Here is an 18,724-nt window from a genome sequence, read left to right on the forward strand (position 1 = left end):
AGAATAAAGGGATAACCACATTAGTTTCTAGATCATCTAGTTCTAAATGAATTAAGTCAATTAAGTTTATCTTAATCTTAGCCTATAAACTATGCCTTTTCTCAGAAACACAAAACTAGATTATCACTGGTTTAATTCACATTTCATTTATAGCCTAATCGAAACTTTAAGTATATAAGACTTTCTATTTTAAGTTCACCTGGCATTTTAGCAAGCTTTTCTCTCTGTTAGAATTCTGCTGGAGTGCAAGTTAAAGAAATGTAATTAATGTACTTAGAGTAGATTTTTAGTGAACTGATTTATTCTTTGTTGTTTAAAGGCTCCCTTTAAGATATTATCATAGATAATCTTCAAGGCATTTCAAACTTTTCTTAAAATTTGTTGACAGATATTTCTTTGCTTTCTCCTTTTCTTCTTTTCTGTTTTTTCTCTGTTTTGTCACACATAAATTATGTTCACACTTTGAAAAATCTGATTTTTAAATTTATTTTCTTACCAGAGAATGTAATATTGAATCCTTCATATGATATTGAAAAATCTGAAATGAAGCGCAGTTGAGCCCTGAAATTTCCATAGAGACCAGCATTGATTGTTGAAGGAAGTTCTGAACCAGTCAGGCGTGCCAGTGGTTGGGTAAAACTCCCATTCTCTGTGATCAGTAAGTAGTCATGATGGTCTTCCAGATGAAAGGTGTGAAAGTTGAACTGCACACCTATTAAGAAAAAGAGGAAAATTAAGACTTACAAAGTATATCAGTAAGACACAGAAAGTTACCAAACTAACTAAACCCAGGACTCTTGTGGTATCTGATTTCTCTGAAAATGAAAGGCACAGCTGTAAAACATTCTAAATGTATAGTATAATATTATTCTTTTGTTTGAGAGTTGTTTCCTTTTTTCCTTCAGCTTCTCTATAAGGTATAATACGAGTTATATCTTGCAAACTCCTTGGAAACAAAATCTAAAAATTAATGCCTGAAAAGGAATCATGTGAGTTTTCCAGAAATTTAAAGGAGAATTTACATCCTTTATAATAGAAGTGCTTTGCCAAAAGTAACCACTCACTCAATTTCTAATGGGATAGGCTAGGTTTACTACTTTTCTTTGTAGTTTATATAATGGATTCATATAATGTATACTCTTTTGGGTCTGAGTTCTTTTATTCAACATTGTGTATGAGGTTTATCCTCACTTTTGTGTGTGGTTGTGAGCTGTTTATTTTCAGTGATGTATAGCATAGCATTTCATTTTGTGAAAACAGCACATTCATCTATTTGTTTAGCAGTTGGTGGTCATTTAGGGTAGTTTGCATTTTAGCATGAATGCAGATTTGCTGTTATGAGCATTCAGGTTATGTCTTTTGAAGAACACATGTGCTTATTTCTGTTGGGTAAACATCTAAGAGTGGAATTACTGGGTCATAGGAAATTTATCTGTCTGTCTGTCTATCTATTTATCTATCTAGCTAAATTTCAGCTTTACAAAATGAATGTGTCAATTTACATTTTCATCACCAAATCTAGTTGGACTGTATCTTCACCAATACTTGAAAATTTTTTATTTTTCAATTTGTTCTGTCCTGGTGAGTATGATGTGTTATTACACTGTGGTCTCATGTGAGTTCTTAATGACGTTGTCTCAAACACATGTAAAAGATTAACAATTACACACACACATACACCCCACTGTGTATAAGATCCTAAATGAAATAAAAGCTAATACCTCATTTCATCTTTCTCTTGAAGTGCTTAATACATTTTCTTACTTGAACAAAAAGAATCACCAAAATCTTTAGTAAAACATCCAAAGGATTTTTATCCAACACTTATAAATATACTTAATAAAAAGCTACTTATCCCAGAGCATGATAAGTAACATTTTTTAATATTGTTCATCAACTCTATAGTTCTAGATGCTGGAGAGTCTTGGAGTTCTTATTAATTAAAAAAAAGTCATATAAAATGAGACCAAAACAAATAAATTGAAAACATAAGTAATAATGAGTTATTATTGCATAATGGGCCAGTGATTTTGATTTGGAAAAGATTTGAAATGTACAATGATAATCTCTTTCAAACTTTTTTTCAGAATGTAACAGTTTTTTTTTCCCCTCTCTCCACAATGAGCCCCTTTTAGGAGGGGTTCAGAAATTAAGGCAGTCTTTCAAATGTTCTTCAATATAAATGTAGTAACTGACACTAGTTAGATGTGAATGAGAATGGAGTGTGGATGTGGCAAGGAGAAGATGCTTTGCCATCTAGAGTTACTGATATCTAAGTTACAAAATAACACAAGAGTGAGAATTCAGATAAGTCAATTTGATTTCTGTCAGAGACTAAAACTAAGAAAAAACCATCATATAATAGAAGAGCAGATGGATAAAAAAAAAAAGAAAAAATCCATTATGCATATTTTTAAGAAAAATGTGCTTGTTCTGATGTGCACTGAATTAATAAGTGGGAAAATTTAAAATTCTGTTGAATAGTGGTGCTAATAAGTCCACTGTCAAGTATTACATATATAGCCTTTCTGAGACTCATTTTCTCCATTGTAAAAAGGGTTGTCTTGAAGTTAAATGAGACAGTATATGGGATGTCTTGACACAGCGCTTTGCACAGAGGAAGTGCTCAGCAACTGTTAGCTATTATTATTGTTTAATCCTTCAATGTTAAAGTTAACTGTTTTCATGTCATTCTGTCCTAGTCAGCTACTTTATAAAAGGAAGTATCTATTTATCAAATTATTATTTAAACAAAAAAATCTGTTTTTGCTACAGCAAAACCATATAAGACCTTCTCCTAAAGGTGAATTAATCCAAGTAAGTATATCATACTAAGAACTTACCATATTCTAAACATTATGGAATATAAAAATTTAGAAGAATGTAAATAACTCATGATCCATCTGAGTGGAAAATATACATAAACCAAAAGTTCAAAATGTCTACTAAGTGCCATAAATGTGATTCATACAGTCAATACAGAAGTGTAGAAATAGATGTAAATAGTTTGTTGGAGGGATCAGTAGAGGCTTCTGAAGGCAACGACCTTCAGAAGTGAACATATGTTTGTGAAGAAGCAACACTGGGATAGATATTTCAGAAGAAGAGGCAGACAGGCAAAGACATACAATCTTAACAGGGCAATAGATGTTGAGTAATAGGGAGAAAAAGTGAGTGGTTTCAACGTCATGGTACCTTTTCATAAAAGTGATAATTCAGAAAGTCCTATTAAGGCTATTTATGTTATAGAACTATATGATAGACTTGGACTTAAAGTCAAGTATCATGCATATCGAAGTCTTAGTTATAGTCCTGACACTATGACCTTGAGGGTGTAATATTGATGTGTGTGTGTGTGTGTGTGTGTGTGTGTGTATTTCTATAAATTTATGGACTATGCTTTATTTAAGGACGATCCCATCTCTAAGAGTCTTAGGTGGGTTTTTAACGTAGATTTTTTTTTCTCTCAAGATCTCTAGTAGAGTAAGCATTCTGATTTCTATAATACTTTTTAAGGAAAATCTCTCATGGTGTCATTGTAAACGAGGAGCAATGCAGGCTAAATGACACTGTAGTTAACTGAATTTGAAACTGTCAAACAATTGTATGTGTTCAAACACTCTGATTTGGTGTTAAATTGTGATGAGGTTAATGGTGGTGTGCTTGATGTTTCTTATTTCTTTAATATTTGGACATGTAGATCTGTCCTATGTAAGATTTTTATAAACCCCTAAAGTCTTGATGATCATTTTTATTTAAGAACATTTTGATTCAGTGTAAATATAAATGAAATATAAATAATTTCAAAATGATCTCACAGGAATTCTGGATCAAAACTAGTATGATGAAATATAAAAAAAGTAAATATAATAGCCTGCACTGAAAATAGAAAAAAAATCAACTATAAAATTTAAGAATTAGTCTTAACTGTACTTTAAAGTTCCACATACTTTTTAAAAGATGATTTAGTTAATTACAAACTCATTCTAAATTAGTACTATGACATGGCAGCAAGAAAAGCTAGTAAAAGCAAATATAGGATTCATTAATAGAAATAATTTGTGGAGTCAGACAATGCCATTCTGTGTTTCATCTGGAAAAACACACTTGTAGAAGGATGTTGATTTCATATTCCTGGATATCAATAAGGTGGAGCACATTCAAAGCAAGATGATTAGAATGGTGGTAACAATGAAAATACCTTATGATATAAACTGATTATACTCCAGTTTAAAAAAAAAAGAAAAAAGAATTAAAGGAACTGGGAGCATTCAGTCTGGGAAGAAAAGGCTGGGATAAGGGCCTAGGCATAGCAGGTGTGAAAAATATGTTGATCACAGAATAGTGACTTGGTATGTTGAGGAAATTTAGGTTACAGCAGCCATTATGTTTTTATTTGTTTGTTTTCCTAACTCCAGAAGGCTGAACAGGATAAGAGTTGCAGAAAGATTATCAATTGGAACTGTACAAAAATTGAGCATTTTTTCCTCAAGGAATACATATTAGTCATTAGGATAGCTCATAATGTTTCTAGAACACCGCAGAAAGGAACTGGTGTATTCAGTGAGAGTTTAGATTATATTACTTTGATAATTTCTCCCAACTTCAAGAGATTATCCTTCACATAACTTTGGCTACACTTTGGAGTAGCTGTACTTCCAACAAATTTTGTTAGCTTTTAAAAGAAAAGCATCTAACTCTGCATTTCTTGCCATGTAAATACAGATTTAATTAACACTTGCAACCTGTGAAGATGCAAAACCTTAAGTGTTAATTAAACCTCTGTTTACATAGCAAGCAGTATGTAGCCCTCCATTTTCTAGTACAATACAAGGAAGCTTATTTTAAACTCTACTAATCCACTGCACACTAGAATAATAGGATGCTTTGCTTAACTTCCAGCAAAGAACCTTCTATTATGGAGAACAACAAAAATGACAGTTTACAAGGTCTTCCACCTTGCTACTGCTGTACAATTCCAGAATACTCATTTTAACATTTCTTTTCTCAATAACACTTAATTTCATTATAATGACAATTCTTACATAATCCTCACCCTCAATAAAATAATGTTAACTTTAATAAAGACAAACTTCATTAGTGTTTTAAATATTCTATCAGAACTGCATATATAGTACACACAGTTAAATGAGTGTAAAAGCAATTGTGTGAAAAACACAAATTCAAATGTATTCAACACAGCTCTAATTTTTAAAATTGTAACAACATCTCCTCATTGTTAGGATTTTTCTTTTCTTTTTGGACTTCTATAGTACAATCAGTAAGTACAATATAATAGTAAAACCGATAAGAACAAAATAAACAATAGAGCCAAAAGAAAAACTACTTTTCCAAAGCAGTTTTTAACATGAATAAGTGAGCTCTTTTTAAAAGACTGGCATGTAGAGATTTTCAGGTAAATAATTTCCATCCATTTCTGTTTGATATATTAGGATGCCCATTTTCCCACTGTCAAGTTATTGTTCTAACCACTTATATGGCTAATTTACTATTTTGGTTGTATTGAATGAATGAACCATATTTAGCACTAAAATGTCTTTCATTTACTTGTTCAAAGGACATTTGTTAACATTTACCATATGCACAGTGTGGTTTTACACTCCCATTCAATTATGCAAGATATAACTACAGTTTGACAGAAAATTTGAGACAGATATTTCTAGAATGGTTATAAATTTATATAGGAAGTATAGTTGTAATAAATAATCACAAAGATTTTAAAAACAAGTATGTATAATGTCTGCTTTACCATTGGCTCTACACTTCACAGTATCTTCCTATTCCCCTCTGAACTTTTGAAATCAACCTCTTACACTATGCCAGAGACAAAAGCCATCCTGTTTGAGACTTTGTTGATATGAAAATTCCAAATAACTTAGTTTAATATATCAAAAGAAAATAAACATCTTACATTACCATTCTGATAAAACATGGGTATATTACACTACCATAGAAAAATACAGTCCTTTGTCGCAGTTACTCAAATTGAATTTTATGTTAGCATATTTTAGTTCTGATCTGTTTTGCTCATGCAAAATGACATTGTAAAGGACGATGAAATAAAAATAGATGCAATGAAAATTCAGAAGATAGCCCATTATCATTGCATGAGGCAAATTACCTTTTCCGTGGGTTACATCAACAGTCCATGTACAATTCAGAGAATTAGGATAAAATTCTGGGTAACCAGGTGATAAGATTGTTCCACTAGGCCCTCTAACATCTCCTCCACATAATGCTGAAAATACAAACAAGTACAGTCATATGATCAGTCATAGTAAGAGAGGCAGAGGCTGAACAAATCTCTTCTGTCTTGAAATAGAATGAGTCTGACTATTTTACTTAAGTTACTTCCTGGTGATAACAGAAGTGTGTAAAGAACTTTTCCAACATGAGGAAATTGTTTCATCCTTTGCAGCACTAGAGAAGAAAAAGGTATGTAATAGCCTCTGAGAATCAATGCTGGTCCCAAGAAAATGTAGCTCAACTTTCTTCCACATTTGAATTTGAAGTACATACTTATCTTATACATTTCTAATTATAAGCAACATTTGCATAAGTTGGTTGTAAATTAAACATGAGTTAGTAATTGTTTAGTAGTCCCTCTTTTACTAAGCTTTAAGAAAACAAATTGTTAATTATACAAAATTATTCCTTTTAGACTCCTAAAGGAGTATGTGTCATTCTTCATAGAATTCCTTTTAAAACAGTGAAGTAAACTGAAAATTTTGAAGTCTGCTTTTACACTTCTGCATTTCTCTAGGAAATATAATGAACAAAAAGGAATTTCTGAGAAGATATTGATTTTTAGGTAAATAATTCAAGATAATAAAAGTAAATGAATGCTTATGAACTAAGGTCAAAGAAATTAAAATTTGATTCAATGTTCATTTATTCTAGAACAAATCAGTTTAGAATGTCTTTCATCATCAGTGGTTTTGGTATGCCAGATAATGTTATCAGTGTCAAAAAGCAAAGGAGAAAAAATACAGCCAAGTAAGAATGTATATTCTAGTGGAAGCAGAGAAATGCTGACTTCTTATTCTATTCCATTTGGAGATGCCAACTCTCTTCATGAACGTGGGTAATATGGGCAAGGGCAGTAAGAACTGTGAATGTGAGTATGGCTTTGTCTGCTCTGATCCTTGCTCAACTTCCCTGGGACACCAGGAAAGTGAGTTTTGACTTTATTTTCTTCCATGATTTCTTCCAAGTAGCAACAATGAGAATGAAGAGCTGAGGCAATCTGCCTGCTGTTCTTTACTGGCCTAACTAGAAATAGTAAGTCTGCAGTTCCTAGAAGCATGTAAGCATGCAGGCTTAGCCCTACATAAATATATACACAATTAAAAACTACTCTTCCATTTGCCATTTCTTTTACTTCATCCAGGAGTAAAAGAAGGTCTTGACCAGTATCTCTCTTGGAGTTGTCTTACAGGCCACCTTCCCAAGACCGAGATAAACCTATATTTCCAATTCCATTAATTATCAAGACATTTATATTAATATTCATGGTTTGGTATTCTAGGCTCCTTCTTAGAGCCTTGTGCTTTCATGCTCAATTTAAGAGCTAGGTGTACCATCTCCATTGTACCTTGCTAATAATAGTGGTGCTAAGTTGACCTGTTTTTATTTTCCTTGTAATTCATTCTGCTTCTTGACAGAGGACTGTTAATTATTTTATCAGATTATTTTTAGGTATGGCAATCTATTCCTAATACACTATATTTCATTTTGTTCTCCATTGTGAGAGTCGGATAACAACAACGACAACAACAATACAACATGATACGAATTTGTTGAGTGAAATATGATGAGTGAAAATTCTCTACTGGATTAAAAACTACAATCTCTATATGAAAGGACTATGTTTCATATACACATTTTGTTTATTCACTTTCCCTCCCTTTAGCTCCAGGAAGTTTAGATTAGTTGCCTCTGGGGAAAATGTTTAGACTGGAGGGAAGACCTAATCAAATCAGTTTACTAGGTTATATGTAGTTGAATTCAGTTAAAATGAATGAAAAATTAAGTAGCTGCTTTGTACATAATTCAGACATTTAAAAATGAATATAATTCAGCTCTTATTCAGTTATACAGAATGAAATGGGAATATGAAAGAGGAGGACAGATTAAGATGGAGGTTCAACATGACATGATTTGATCTTTCAAAAAAATAAAGATGACATAAGAATTCAGGAAGGAAACAGAAGTAGAAAGGATGGAGTCTATATGGTTAAAAGTCACAAATTCAATGATTAATAATTTGGACATTCATCCCTAGTGAACAGAAAGCCATTAAGCATTTTTGATGTGGGGTTTAACATGAAATAACCTTAGTGTGAAGGATGGAGGTTAGACTGAAGTAGTTGGAAACTGAATTTAAGGTTGACTGTAGTGGAACTGACAAGAGATAATGAGAGCCTATGTTGCTCCCAGGAAAACTAGATATATTCATTTTTATTATTAATAATATTTAAGCATGTTGTTATACTTGGGCATTATTTTTACCCTCCTGCTTCTTCTGATAACATTGCTACCACTCCTTCCTATCTTGGTGAATTTACTTACGCCAACATGTGGCTTTACCAGGACCTGGCAAACATGGTACCGTTATACCACTATCATTTGTCTCAACTATAGGGATAGATGGTCACAACTGACCTGAAGAAAGCCAACTATAATGGGCACTTCTTCTTTACTACAGTTACTGGTCTAGTTATGGACTGATCAGAGACCTTTTCCTGGGATTTTGCTAACTGTAACAACAAGGAAGAACTCTCATTCTTCTCTGATTCTGGAAATATGGGACTATACATTAACATGTTCATGAGAATGTATTTTCCACCTCCAATCCCCCATGTGAGAAAGCATGGCTGCAATTAAAGAGAATGATGTCAATGGATGGAGAAAAGCCTACATGGAAAATGGAGAGATTCTTAAAAAGGTTTGGATTCATGATTATTGTTAGCAATGAAAAATAGACCACCTATCCCTTTTCTACGTTTGAAACTTTGAAAGACAGATTCTGCTTTCATTTTTAAAAACCAGTTAAAGTTGGGTTCCTGTCACTTATAATCATAAGAATGCTGACTATTATAAATGGTATTGTACCAAATACAGGGAAGATGTACTGATGGTTTTTTTAAACCTTGTTTAAAAAAAATTGGCCTAAAACTGTGACTAAAAATTGACAACACTGACAGTGCTTGAAAACTTAGTTATAAAATGACAAATGTGATCTTCTACTTTGAAAAATAATAAGAATATGAGTTAGGAATGGTGTTATAAATAAAAAATTAAAGCCCAGAACTAAATAATTAATATATTTACACTGTGTGTGCTTCTTGATAAAGCAAGTGTGCAAGCACTTCCCTATCTTAGGAAAGCAGCTTCTTCCACTGTATTTTCATTTGTGTTTTCTGAGTAATGAAGGATTGCTGTCTTATTCTCCACAGTGACAGAGAAGCAGGAAGGACACTGGTGTATTATTTTCTATAGCCAGGAACTTGCCACCCAGGGCACTCTGGTACATTGCCAAAGTGCTGTGTAGCTAGATAGAATTTGAACTGGTACATGCTGCCTTCTAGGCAGGAGGTAAATGTTCTAACTTTTCACTACTTCATCTGACACCAATTTGACATTTTCAACACTATTTTGTCAAAAGTTCCAAGTATACAATAGGCACTTAAAATGGTTATATCAACACATTTAAAAAAATACATACAGCATCCTTAGGCATGAAGTAAATTTGGCTGATTATCAATGTTCATTCTTGTGATTCTTTATTATGGTTTGATGACATAAAATTGGCAGAATTCAAGATATTCTTTTAAACATATGTAATATTTATATTTCTGTTAAGCCTCACATTTTACAAAGACTATGGTGATTTCTTTTTGGTTTATAAATCAGCTTACTTTGCATGTTGAATGAATTCTTACCATCACAGGTTGGGAGTGAATGACTCCACCAGTGGTTTTTCTCACATAGAAGGGGCTCTTCATGGCTCAGCCTGTACCCTGGATCACAACTAAATGAAACAGTGGATCCGATAGAGAAATCATGACCATAGCGTCGACCATGTACAGGTATGCCAGGGTCCAAGCAAGAGTAGGTGTTCACTGTAACACCTGGAAAACAAAAGGAAAATGAAAAAGAGTAAGCCTGATGGGAATCAGATCACTGAAACTGATTCCCATTCCTTCAAACAATTGTGAATGGTAACTTGTTACAAATAAACTAATGTGCCCATAGCTTTATTTTGAAAACAATTCATTTAACAAATTTTCTTTGACATTCCTACCTACAAAGTTAAAAAAAAAATCAAGCCATTAATTACATAAGAACTTGATGAAAACATATAGTTATCTATCAAACTTTGTATTGTTATAAATTATATACACACACACACATACAATAATAACCATAGTAGTACTTAGTTTAGCAGTAAAAAATATCTCTAGCTTATTATATTCTAAAATCTAAAATGTTTATAAAATTATCCTCATTTATTCATTAAAAAAATCTTATGGAATTACTTTTATCATTAAAACTCCATTTGATTGCTTAGGAGAATGATTCTGGAGCCCTTGTCCATAATCAATGTCATACATAATCTTATAATGTGTTTTCAAAATTGTAATCAATTCTAAAATTTGAAGTTTACCATTTTGATAGAAAATACATATAAAAGGAAGAGTAGAGGCGTTTTGCAGTATATAAAAGTATGAACACCAGCACCTTTCTAAGACAGTTTACATGCTCTGGTGGCTGCTTGTAAGAGTTTTCAATAGCTGTAGTATACTTTGGTGTCTCCTGATTATAATCCTCCTTGTGATTTATGATCTGAGACCATACCATGACAATGCTTTTCCCCTAATAAGACATGGTTTCCCAATCTTGGCACTGCCTACTTTTTGGACTGAATAATTCCTTATTATGGGACAGTCTTCAATCTCTTATCACTCTAGTCTGCCTTCAGCAAACATCCTGTCTAGTAGTGTTAGCCAGAATCCTCCCAACCTCTGAGTAATTTTCCATCCACTGATCCCCACCCTGCTCCTTGACTATAAATCCTCACTTGTAGTCAGAGTTGAGCTCAGTCTCTCTCCCCTATTACAAAACCCCATTGTAGAAAAATCCACTTTACTGTCTTTTTAACAAATACCATGAATAATTTCTTCTTTAACAAGAAAGAAATAAATTTGAGCTTTATTAATCTGATTTGTTTTTATAGGAAGACTGTAAAAGCTACCACTTACTGAGCATTTACTGAATGTTAGCCATTTTAATAGCACTTTGCATGCGTGGTTTAACTTAATCCTTAAAATAATCCTGTGTCTGAGAATATGATAATAATCACATACCTTGGTTGAATCGGGATTGAATGTGGTGTACTGGGTATAGCATAAAATAATGGACTAAAAGAAAAGGTGTCTGCCCATTCTAGCATATTGATACAAATTGATTGCTGGTAAAAATTAATTTTGAAATAGATTTCAAAAAATGACTTGACTGTGACGCAGCTTTAACAAACACACTGTTAAACTAAAGTCCTTTAAATTAATTTGAATTACCAAATATATGTTAATCCTCTTGTTGCATTTTACAATAATGTTTTGGAAATATACTTCCATAGTTAATATAATTAAATAATATTGTGGATAAGATTAAAAAGTTTAAAAAATATATGTTAATTATGGTTTAAAAAACCCATGAGTCAATTGATCAGATTTATTGAAAAGAGACACTCAACATGGAATATACAGTTACAAATTTCAAAAGCTAAAATCTTTTCCTGGGGAGGGGGAAGGAAGCACAGGAGACATGAATATAAAAAGTGATATATCCATCTGCACCTGGCATAAAGATATCTTGCAATAACATTAAATGTACTGTTAGATATATTCACCAAAACTGTTTTTCATGCAAAGATATATGGCAATGTATTTCTAGATGAAAATATGTGTTTTTGTGAGTTTATATGTATGTATACAACCATATATCAAATACAATACATTCCCACATGTATAAATATGTCAGATGTTTATAAATAAAACAGATTTGTTTCTATGTATGTATCAGCATCTAATTTTTTAAAATATCAGATATATTTTAGACTTTTTAAACAAAAATATAGTATTTTAAGTGAAATTATTCTAAGCTGATTCCAACCCTGTGAATTACAGCTTGTTTTAATACACAGCCTTTGGCAGGTTATATTAGCCATAGTTGAATATATGTGTGAGTATATATTTTAGTTTTCAATGTTAATGTAATTTTCAAAACTTCATACAAAATAACAAAATTGAATATTTTAAATAGCAATGTATGCAATTAGTGTGAGTAAAATATAAAAGAATGAATTTATGAAGTAAATGTTAAAAGAATTTGTCAATGTTCATATACATTTTAGACTGACATTTACTGCCTATTGTTGGTTTTTAAAACTGCATAAATAATTAGTATGTGAACTCAGTTTTTAAGGTTTTTTTATTCGATACTTCTGACATTTCCTTAGTATTTCCTCTCATAATGATATTATATAAATACTGTCAGAAAAATCTATTGCAGAATTTACTAAAATACACACTTTGTAAGCATTCTCTAGGTCAAGAAAAGCTTTGATTTTTTTTTCTTTTTAAAATAAATCTCCTACTCTTCTTAATGATACAGTGGGAATACCAAAAGTATGGAAAACTGAATAAGGAAATAAAAAACATTCTGGCAATACTTACTTTCATAATGAATCTTGAAACCGTTATTAGAACGGCTATTGTCTGTTGTAAATAGAAGGTATATAAAATTACTGCTGCTAAACAGAAACTGGGGTACTTGTGTACCATTGTAAGATCCAAGCAAGGGTGACAGAAGATTTGGCCCATCATGAACTTCCAGAACATCATAATTCAGTTCAGTTTGGAATCTAAGATTAAGAGACATATGTGAAAATATATTTATTAGAATAACACTGTAAAGGAAAATAACACTTAAGATTGTTTAAATTACTATTTATCATTTTTACCATTTTTATACATAATTTTCTTTACATTATGTAATATTTTATGTATTATTTAAGATTTCATCATTTGAGACTACCAAAGTTATAACCTCCTATTTCTACAGACAATTTTCATTTTAAAAGTATGTGTATATATTTATTGTTCAAAATAAGATTTCTTTCAAATATTACAGATTATCTTCAGTAAATACATGGCCTTTTTATCAAACAAGCATATTTTTGTAGTCATCTTTCTTTTGGTTTCCTTACTTCTATGGAAAACCATGTGATTTATATTTATATTCAATCAGATCATCAGAATCTCATTTTAATTACATATATATTTCAAATCTGACCTCTGCTTCATATAGTGGCTTCCTTTGTTTTGTTTTTTGACAAACGTCTTTGGCCATTATATTCTTTACATAGTTTTATTTCAAAATAGCAGTTCTAATTATAAGTAAGTAATGATAATAATAATGATATAGTTGATGTTTACAAAATGCCTGAAGTTCTGCTAAATATATTATCTATGTTAGTTTATCTAACTAATCCTATAATGATTTCCTATTATTATACTCACTTTGCAGGCAAGAAAACTGAGGCCTGAACAATTTAAATAGTATTATCGTTTCTTAAATGACAGAGCCAGGCCTCAAACTCAAGTTTCTCTGTCCCTAAACACTGTGCTATGCTGGTTGGTTTTATTTTTAGGTTTTTGACTATTGTTTCTGCTACTGTTTTCAATTTTTTAAAAAGATACAATTATTTTATAAACTGCAGTAACTGCAGTTAACACAGCTACTTTAAACATACATAACATATTATTAATAAAATATAATTTTGTATTCCTTCCTTGCACTTAAAAATTATACCACATTCTGAATCTGGATCAGAAAGCTTAGTTGTGGAAAAATACTTTATGTGGAATCATGAAAACTTGAACATCTTACTCTCTTACCATGATAATCCTGCAGCCCAGGATAGTCTTTTCCTGACTTCACCAAGGGTTTCCTATACTACCTTTCAGTTTTCAGCTTAAATTTGTCCACAGGAAGCCCTTCCCTGAACTTATAGTGTAGGTTAGTTGGTCTCCTATACTGCCATAAATTAGTGTGCCTTTTATGACACTAATCACAGTTGTTTGCTTGTTTGACAGCTGTCTCCTTTAAGGGTCTGTAAGCTCCATGAGATCAGACAGTATCTGGTTTTGCCAATGCTCTGCATATAGCAGACACTGAGTGAATATTTAGTAGATAAATGAAAGAATGAATATATTTTAAAGACAAAAGTATCTTTTCTCTAGGGCTATTACCAACTTTACAAAAAAAGTACTCAATATACTTGGCTACTTCAGTATTAACCATGCATTTTCACCCTTTTAAAATGTATCTTTAAACACATTTTTGGCAACTAGCTATATTCAGTACACTTTTAAAAATAATTTTCAGTTGAAATGTTCACCAATTTTTCATAGAATCACCTTAACTATGATACCTACCAGTTTTTTCTAGTATTATAAATTTAAACTACATTATTTCTCAAAATAAAAAAATAAAACTTAAAACTTGGTTAAAACAAATTGAAAGAAACATTTAAAAATTAAAAACTTAATTTCATTATAAAATCTCCAATATGGCTATAAACATGACATATAAGTGGTCAAAATAAAGTGTATAATATAACGATATTTAAGTACAACTGAAATCATTTTAACAGTGTACCACTGTTACATCCTATTAAGCAATACACTTATTAATAAAATGAATGGATTTCATAAGTTTATCTTTTTATTTTGCAACCTGGAATACATTGCATTTGTCTCAAAATAACTTTTCCAGTTACAGTAGGAAATGTATAGGGACACACTATGTCCTTTGAATGAATGATCAGGCAGTTGTGTACTGTGAATCATTATTTGGTTGTTTTGTAGTCAGGCTACTGTAGTATTGAAATTGGAGTTTCACTTTGATAGCTAGACAGTTGATAACAACCATATTAAAATGCACAGAAGAGTCAGGGATTACTTTGAATTGAAACATAAAGCAACAATTCTTAATAGAACAGGAATATTAAATGGTGATACAGAGAACATTGTTCAGTAGGAGTGAATCTTTAAAAAGAAAATCATCACAGATTTGCCCTAAGGAGCCATAAAAGTACATAATAATAAAATGGGAAATAGGACAGAGTTACACAATAATTTAAATTTCTTTCATTTTGTATTTTAAGATAGTTGTGTAAGTTTCTCATGAATTGCCTTGCTCTAGTATTCATTTGTTTATGACATTAAATTTATTGTTTATTATAAACGAATGTTACAGAGTCAATAAATAATACTAAAAATGAAACTGAATCTAATCTTACTCAATTTTTGCTGTCTTTTACATTATTGGTGTAATCTAAAACCATTCTGACCAAACTGAATTAGTCCTCATTGAAAAAGTTGCTCTCAGGAAGACTGACATTGATAGCTTGTGGTCAAGGAGCTAAGGACAGGAAAGAGAAAAAAAAAGACAGGTTTAGGATTCCTAACAGTAAAATGAATTCAGTTGGGAGCTGCCAAATTTAGGAACTATGGGAAGAAATACAACAAAAATTTCTCTGCAAATCTGAGAATAAGACTTAACTGTTTAGTTATGTTAAGAAGAGATAAACAGTTTAAAAAAACACATATATTCATTGGTGTTGTTATTGTGTTTTGCATTTGATAGGAAATTGTAATTTTTAAGATTTCATTGACTTAAGGTACTTGAGACAATCTCAAGAAGCCAACAAATGGGTAATACATTTATAATGTTTTTATTGGGTTTTTTCCTATAGATTAATTTAATCCATTGTGACATTTGAGAATATAGAAAAAAACTGTAAAACTGCAGCCATCTTAATTATATTAATTGATTTTTTAAAAAATTTCATTTTCAACCAAATTAATTTACGTTATTCATGAGTAGTAAACAGCAAATGATGTAACTCTGTAATAAATACAATTTATTATTTAGAATTCTCTAAAAAAAAAAATTCTCAGAATGAGGAACTATAAAGAATTAGCAACCAGTGTTCTTTCAAAGGCTTGGCTGGAAATCAGAAGGGAACCAGGTTTTTCAAGAACATAATTCTTGTTAGGTACTCCAAAGGTGAGATCTTGTTTCTCACAACAATCTTAAGGGGAAAATGAAGCACCAAATATTATAAGGTCACTGAACAAGAAAGTGATAGATGAACATATTTCTGATTTCAAACTGGCTATCTTATGCTACTACCTAATGGATAAAGTTCTCATTTATTTTTAAATTGATGGAGACCACTGCTTATTGTTTTGTTACAGAACTACTTCTAACTATGTAACAGCTGTTTAAAATGTGAATAACTTTAAAGAAAACAGTTTTCTGATGAAACACATGGAGTATAAACAGCCCTTAAGCCTAATCTCATACCCTTAAGGGACTGTACAGAAAAAAAAAAAAAGGAAGAAGATTTTTCAATAATTTTTCCTTCAAACAGTTCAAACTCAAGAACTTAAGAATCTCATAAGCCTGCGTGTGTGTGTGTGTGTGGGCACGGGCATGTGTCTAGGGCAGATAGAGGATTCAAACCCCAAAACAATTTAGAACATTTAAAAGAATTTAGGACTTTATTTTAGTTATATAAAGTATGATGCAAAAGAAATAGACTGATATGCCCAATATAGCTGTACCTTGTCTATTCTAAAATAGTGAAAATGCCATCAATAAATACTGAAAAGCATTCTAACTCTTGATTCTTCCAGTGTTTGGGCTAATTAACAAGAAATAGTTTTAAAAAAATGATTGATATCAAGGAGGTGAAGGAGCTAGGTTTGTACTTTACTTGAGTGGGTAATTTAGAGATTAAGAAAAGAAGCACAGATGACAAGTCCTGCTTGGTGATGGCTCATGGGGAGAAGCCTACATCTTTGAACTATGAGAATCATTTTTCACCCCAGATCTTTTATGGTTCACCTATAGAGCTGTTTTTTGTTGCTATGAACAAACCCTAGCAGTGAAAGTTACTTTTCAATTTGACTATCTTACTTCCAGCCTAACTTAAAGATTTGTGTCTCAGTAAACAGACAAGAGAATAAGAACGTGACAAAGTAAAAAGTGCTAAGTAAACTATATTTATAGAAATTAAATTAGGTTTTTGTCCATTTAACTAGCATTGCATCTTATAAAAATGGCTGGAAAGATTTTTTTCCCCCAAAGGTAGGTAAATTTGGGATAGTGTGACTTAGAACATAGACTGTACAGAGTACATTAACTCACTTTGGAGAATTCTGGAGGTATCTAAATAAGATAGCAAAGAGGCCAATGTAACTACCTATTGGGAGGGATAAGACATAAATATTAAGAACTTTAGACAGAGAAAATAGTGTCTTCAAATAAAAGTCCAAAGCCAAAAGTCACCAGTGTGGTGCTCTGAATTACAACCTTGCTTTTGCAGTCTAGCTGCTTCTCAAGTAGGCAACTCTAGATAGCTTATATAGGGCTGAAGGATTTCAGAGGTTATTTATTTATTTAATGACGGTTAATGACTTTCATTAGCAAACCAGGGAATGCTTTTTAATACAATAATGCACTCTGTGTTAATTAAATTTAATTTCCTAATGATATGATTTTATGTTAATATAGTATTTCTTAGTTGAATTAAAAATATATATATATATTTTTAAGTTGGCTACAATTTGAGTCAGCAGGGAGGCAGAGAAAGGGTGAGGTCTTCTTAGGAGAGCACTCATTTTGATTTAGGGAAAAAAAAAATCTTAATTTGCATGTTTGGAAAGAAAGGCAAAATTCATCTCCATCCCCACCCTGCCACATTGCATTATCCTATTGGTAGCTCAGAGAAACAAATAGTTAAACCACTCTTCATAATAAAGTAACAGGTATTTTGAGACTTATCATGCTATATACTGGAGTGGGCAACTAGGGAGTGGGGAAATGAGGTTGAAGATTCTGATGTGGAGAAGGCTAGGTAGAGATGGAGGAGCATCTGGGATAAGACAGGGAACTGGAGAGATAGATGCAACCATTCCAGTGATTGGAATTACCAAGAAAATTTTAGGACAGTGACAGTTGATTTAATTTTAAATTATTCTGAATTGTGCAATAATTCTCTTTGGTTATTTCTTGTGTTAAAGTTTTTGTTGAGAATGAAGGAAAGTGATACAAATAAAGAGCAGAGTAAGGAGTTGAGAGAGGGCAGCAGCTTCTGTATTTCACAAGTGAGATGAGCAGGAATTGAGGGTCAGAAGTGAAAAAAAGCATCCCCAAGAATGCTCTGAAAATGTGAAGAGGGCCTAGACCCCCTTCCGTATTTGAGATGAGGCTCAACTTTTTATTTAGATATTGAAGGATAATGATTAGTGAGAACTATACGAATGATAAATGTTACGAATTATGCAAATATAAGATGTTTCAATTCCCTTAACATCATAACTCCTGATACAAAAGAATGTTAAGTTCAAAACAGGAAATGCTAAAATCATGTACTGAAACCTATAATAGATGCATTTAAAAATAAATCAATTATGATAAACTGACAAGTATGCTAATCTTTCAAATGTGATGTTCTAAATTTAATATTAAAATACATAATAGATCTTGGCCTTATTGACACAAATCAATATAATTTTTTAAATTATTCAATGATATGATCAATAAATATTATGTTATATTGTTT

General features: G+C 31.6%; 1 protein-coding gene across 3 annotated transcripts in view; it reads right to left on the reverse strand.

Moving 5' to 3' along the window:
• Positions 1–18,724, reverse strand: part of CSMD3 (CUB and Sushi multiple domains 3) — a 1,005,695-nt gene that overhangs the window by 308,682 nt on the left and 678,289 nt on the right. For all 3 annotated transcript variants that reach the window (XM_031691263.2, XM_072949624.1, XM_072949623.1), the window contains 4 exons: positions 12,762–12,949; positions 9,966–10,154; positions 6,143–6,259; positions 497–712 (listed from right to left, as the gene is read on the reverse strand). In XM_031691263.2, the coding sequence (XP_031547123.1) occupies positions 497–712; positions 6,143–6,259; positions 9,966–10,154; positions 12,762–12,949 (710 nt within the window). The remainder of the gene's footprint in view (positions 1–496; positions 713–6,142; positions 6,260–9,965; positions 10,155–12,761; positions 12,950–18,724) is intronic.

The sequence above is a fragment of the Vicugna pacos genome, chromosome 25, assembly GCF_048564905.1.
Source record: "Vicugna pacos chromosome 25, VicPac4, whole genome shotgun sequence".
Classification (NCBI taxonomy): Eukaryota; Metazoa; Chordata; class Mammalia; order Artiodactyla; family Camelidae; genus Vicugna; species Vicugna pacos.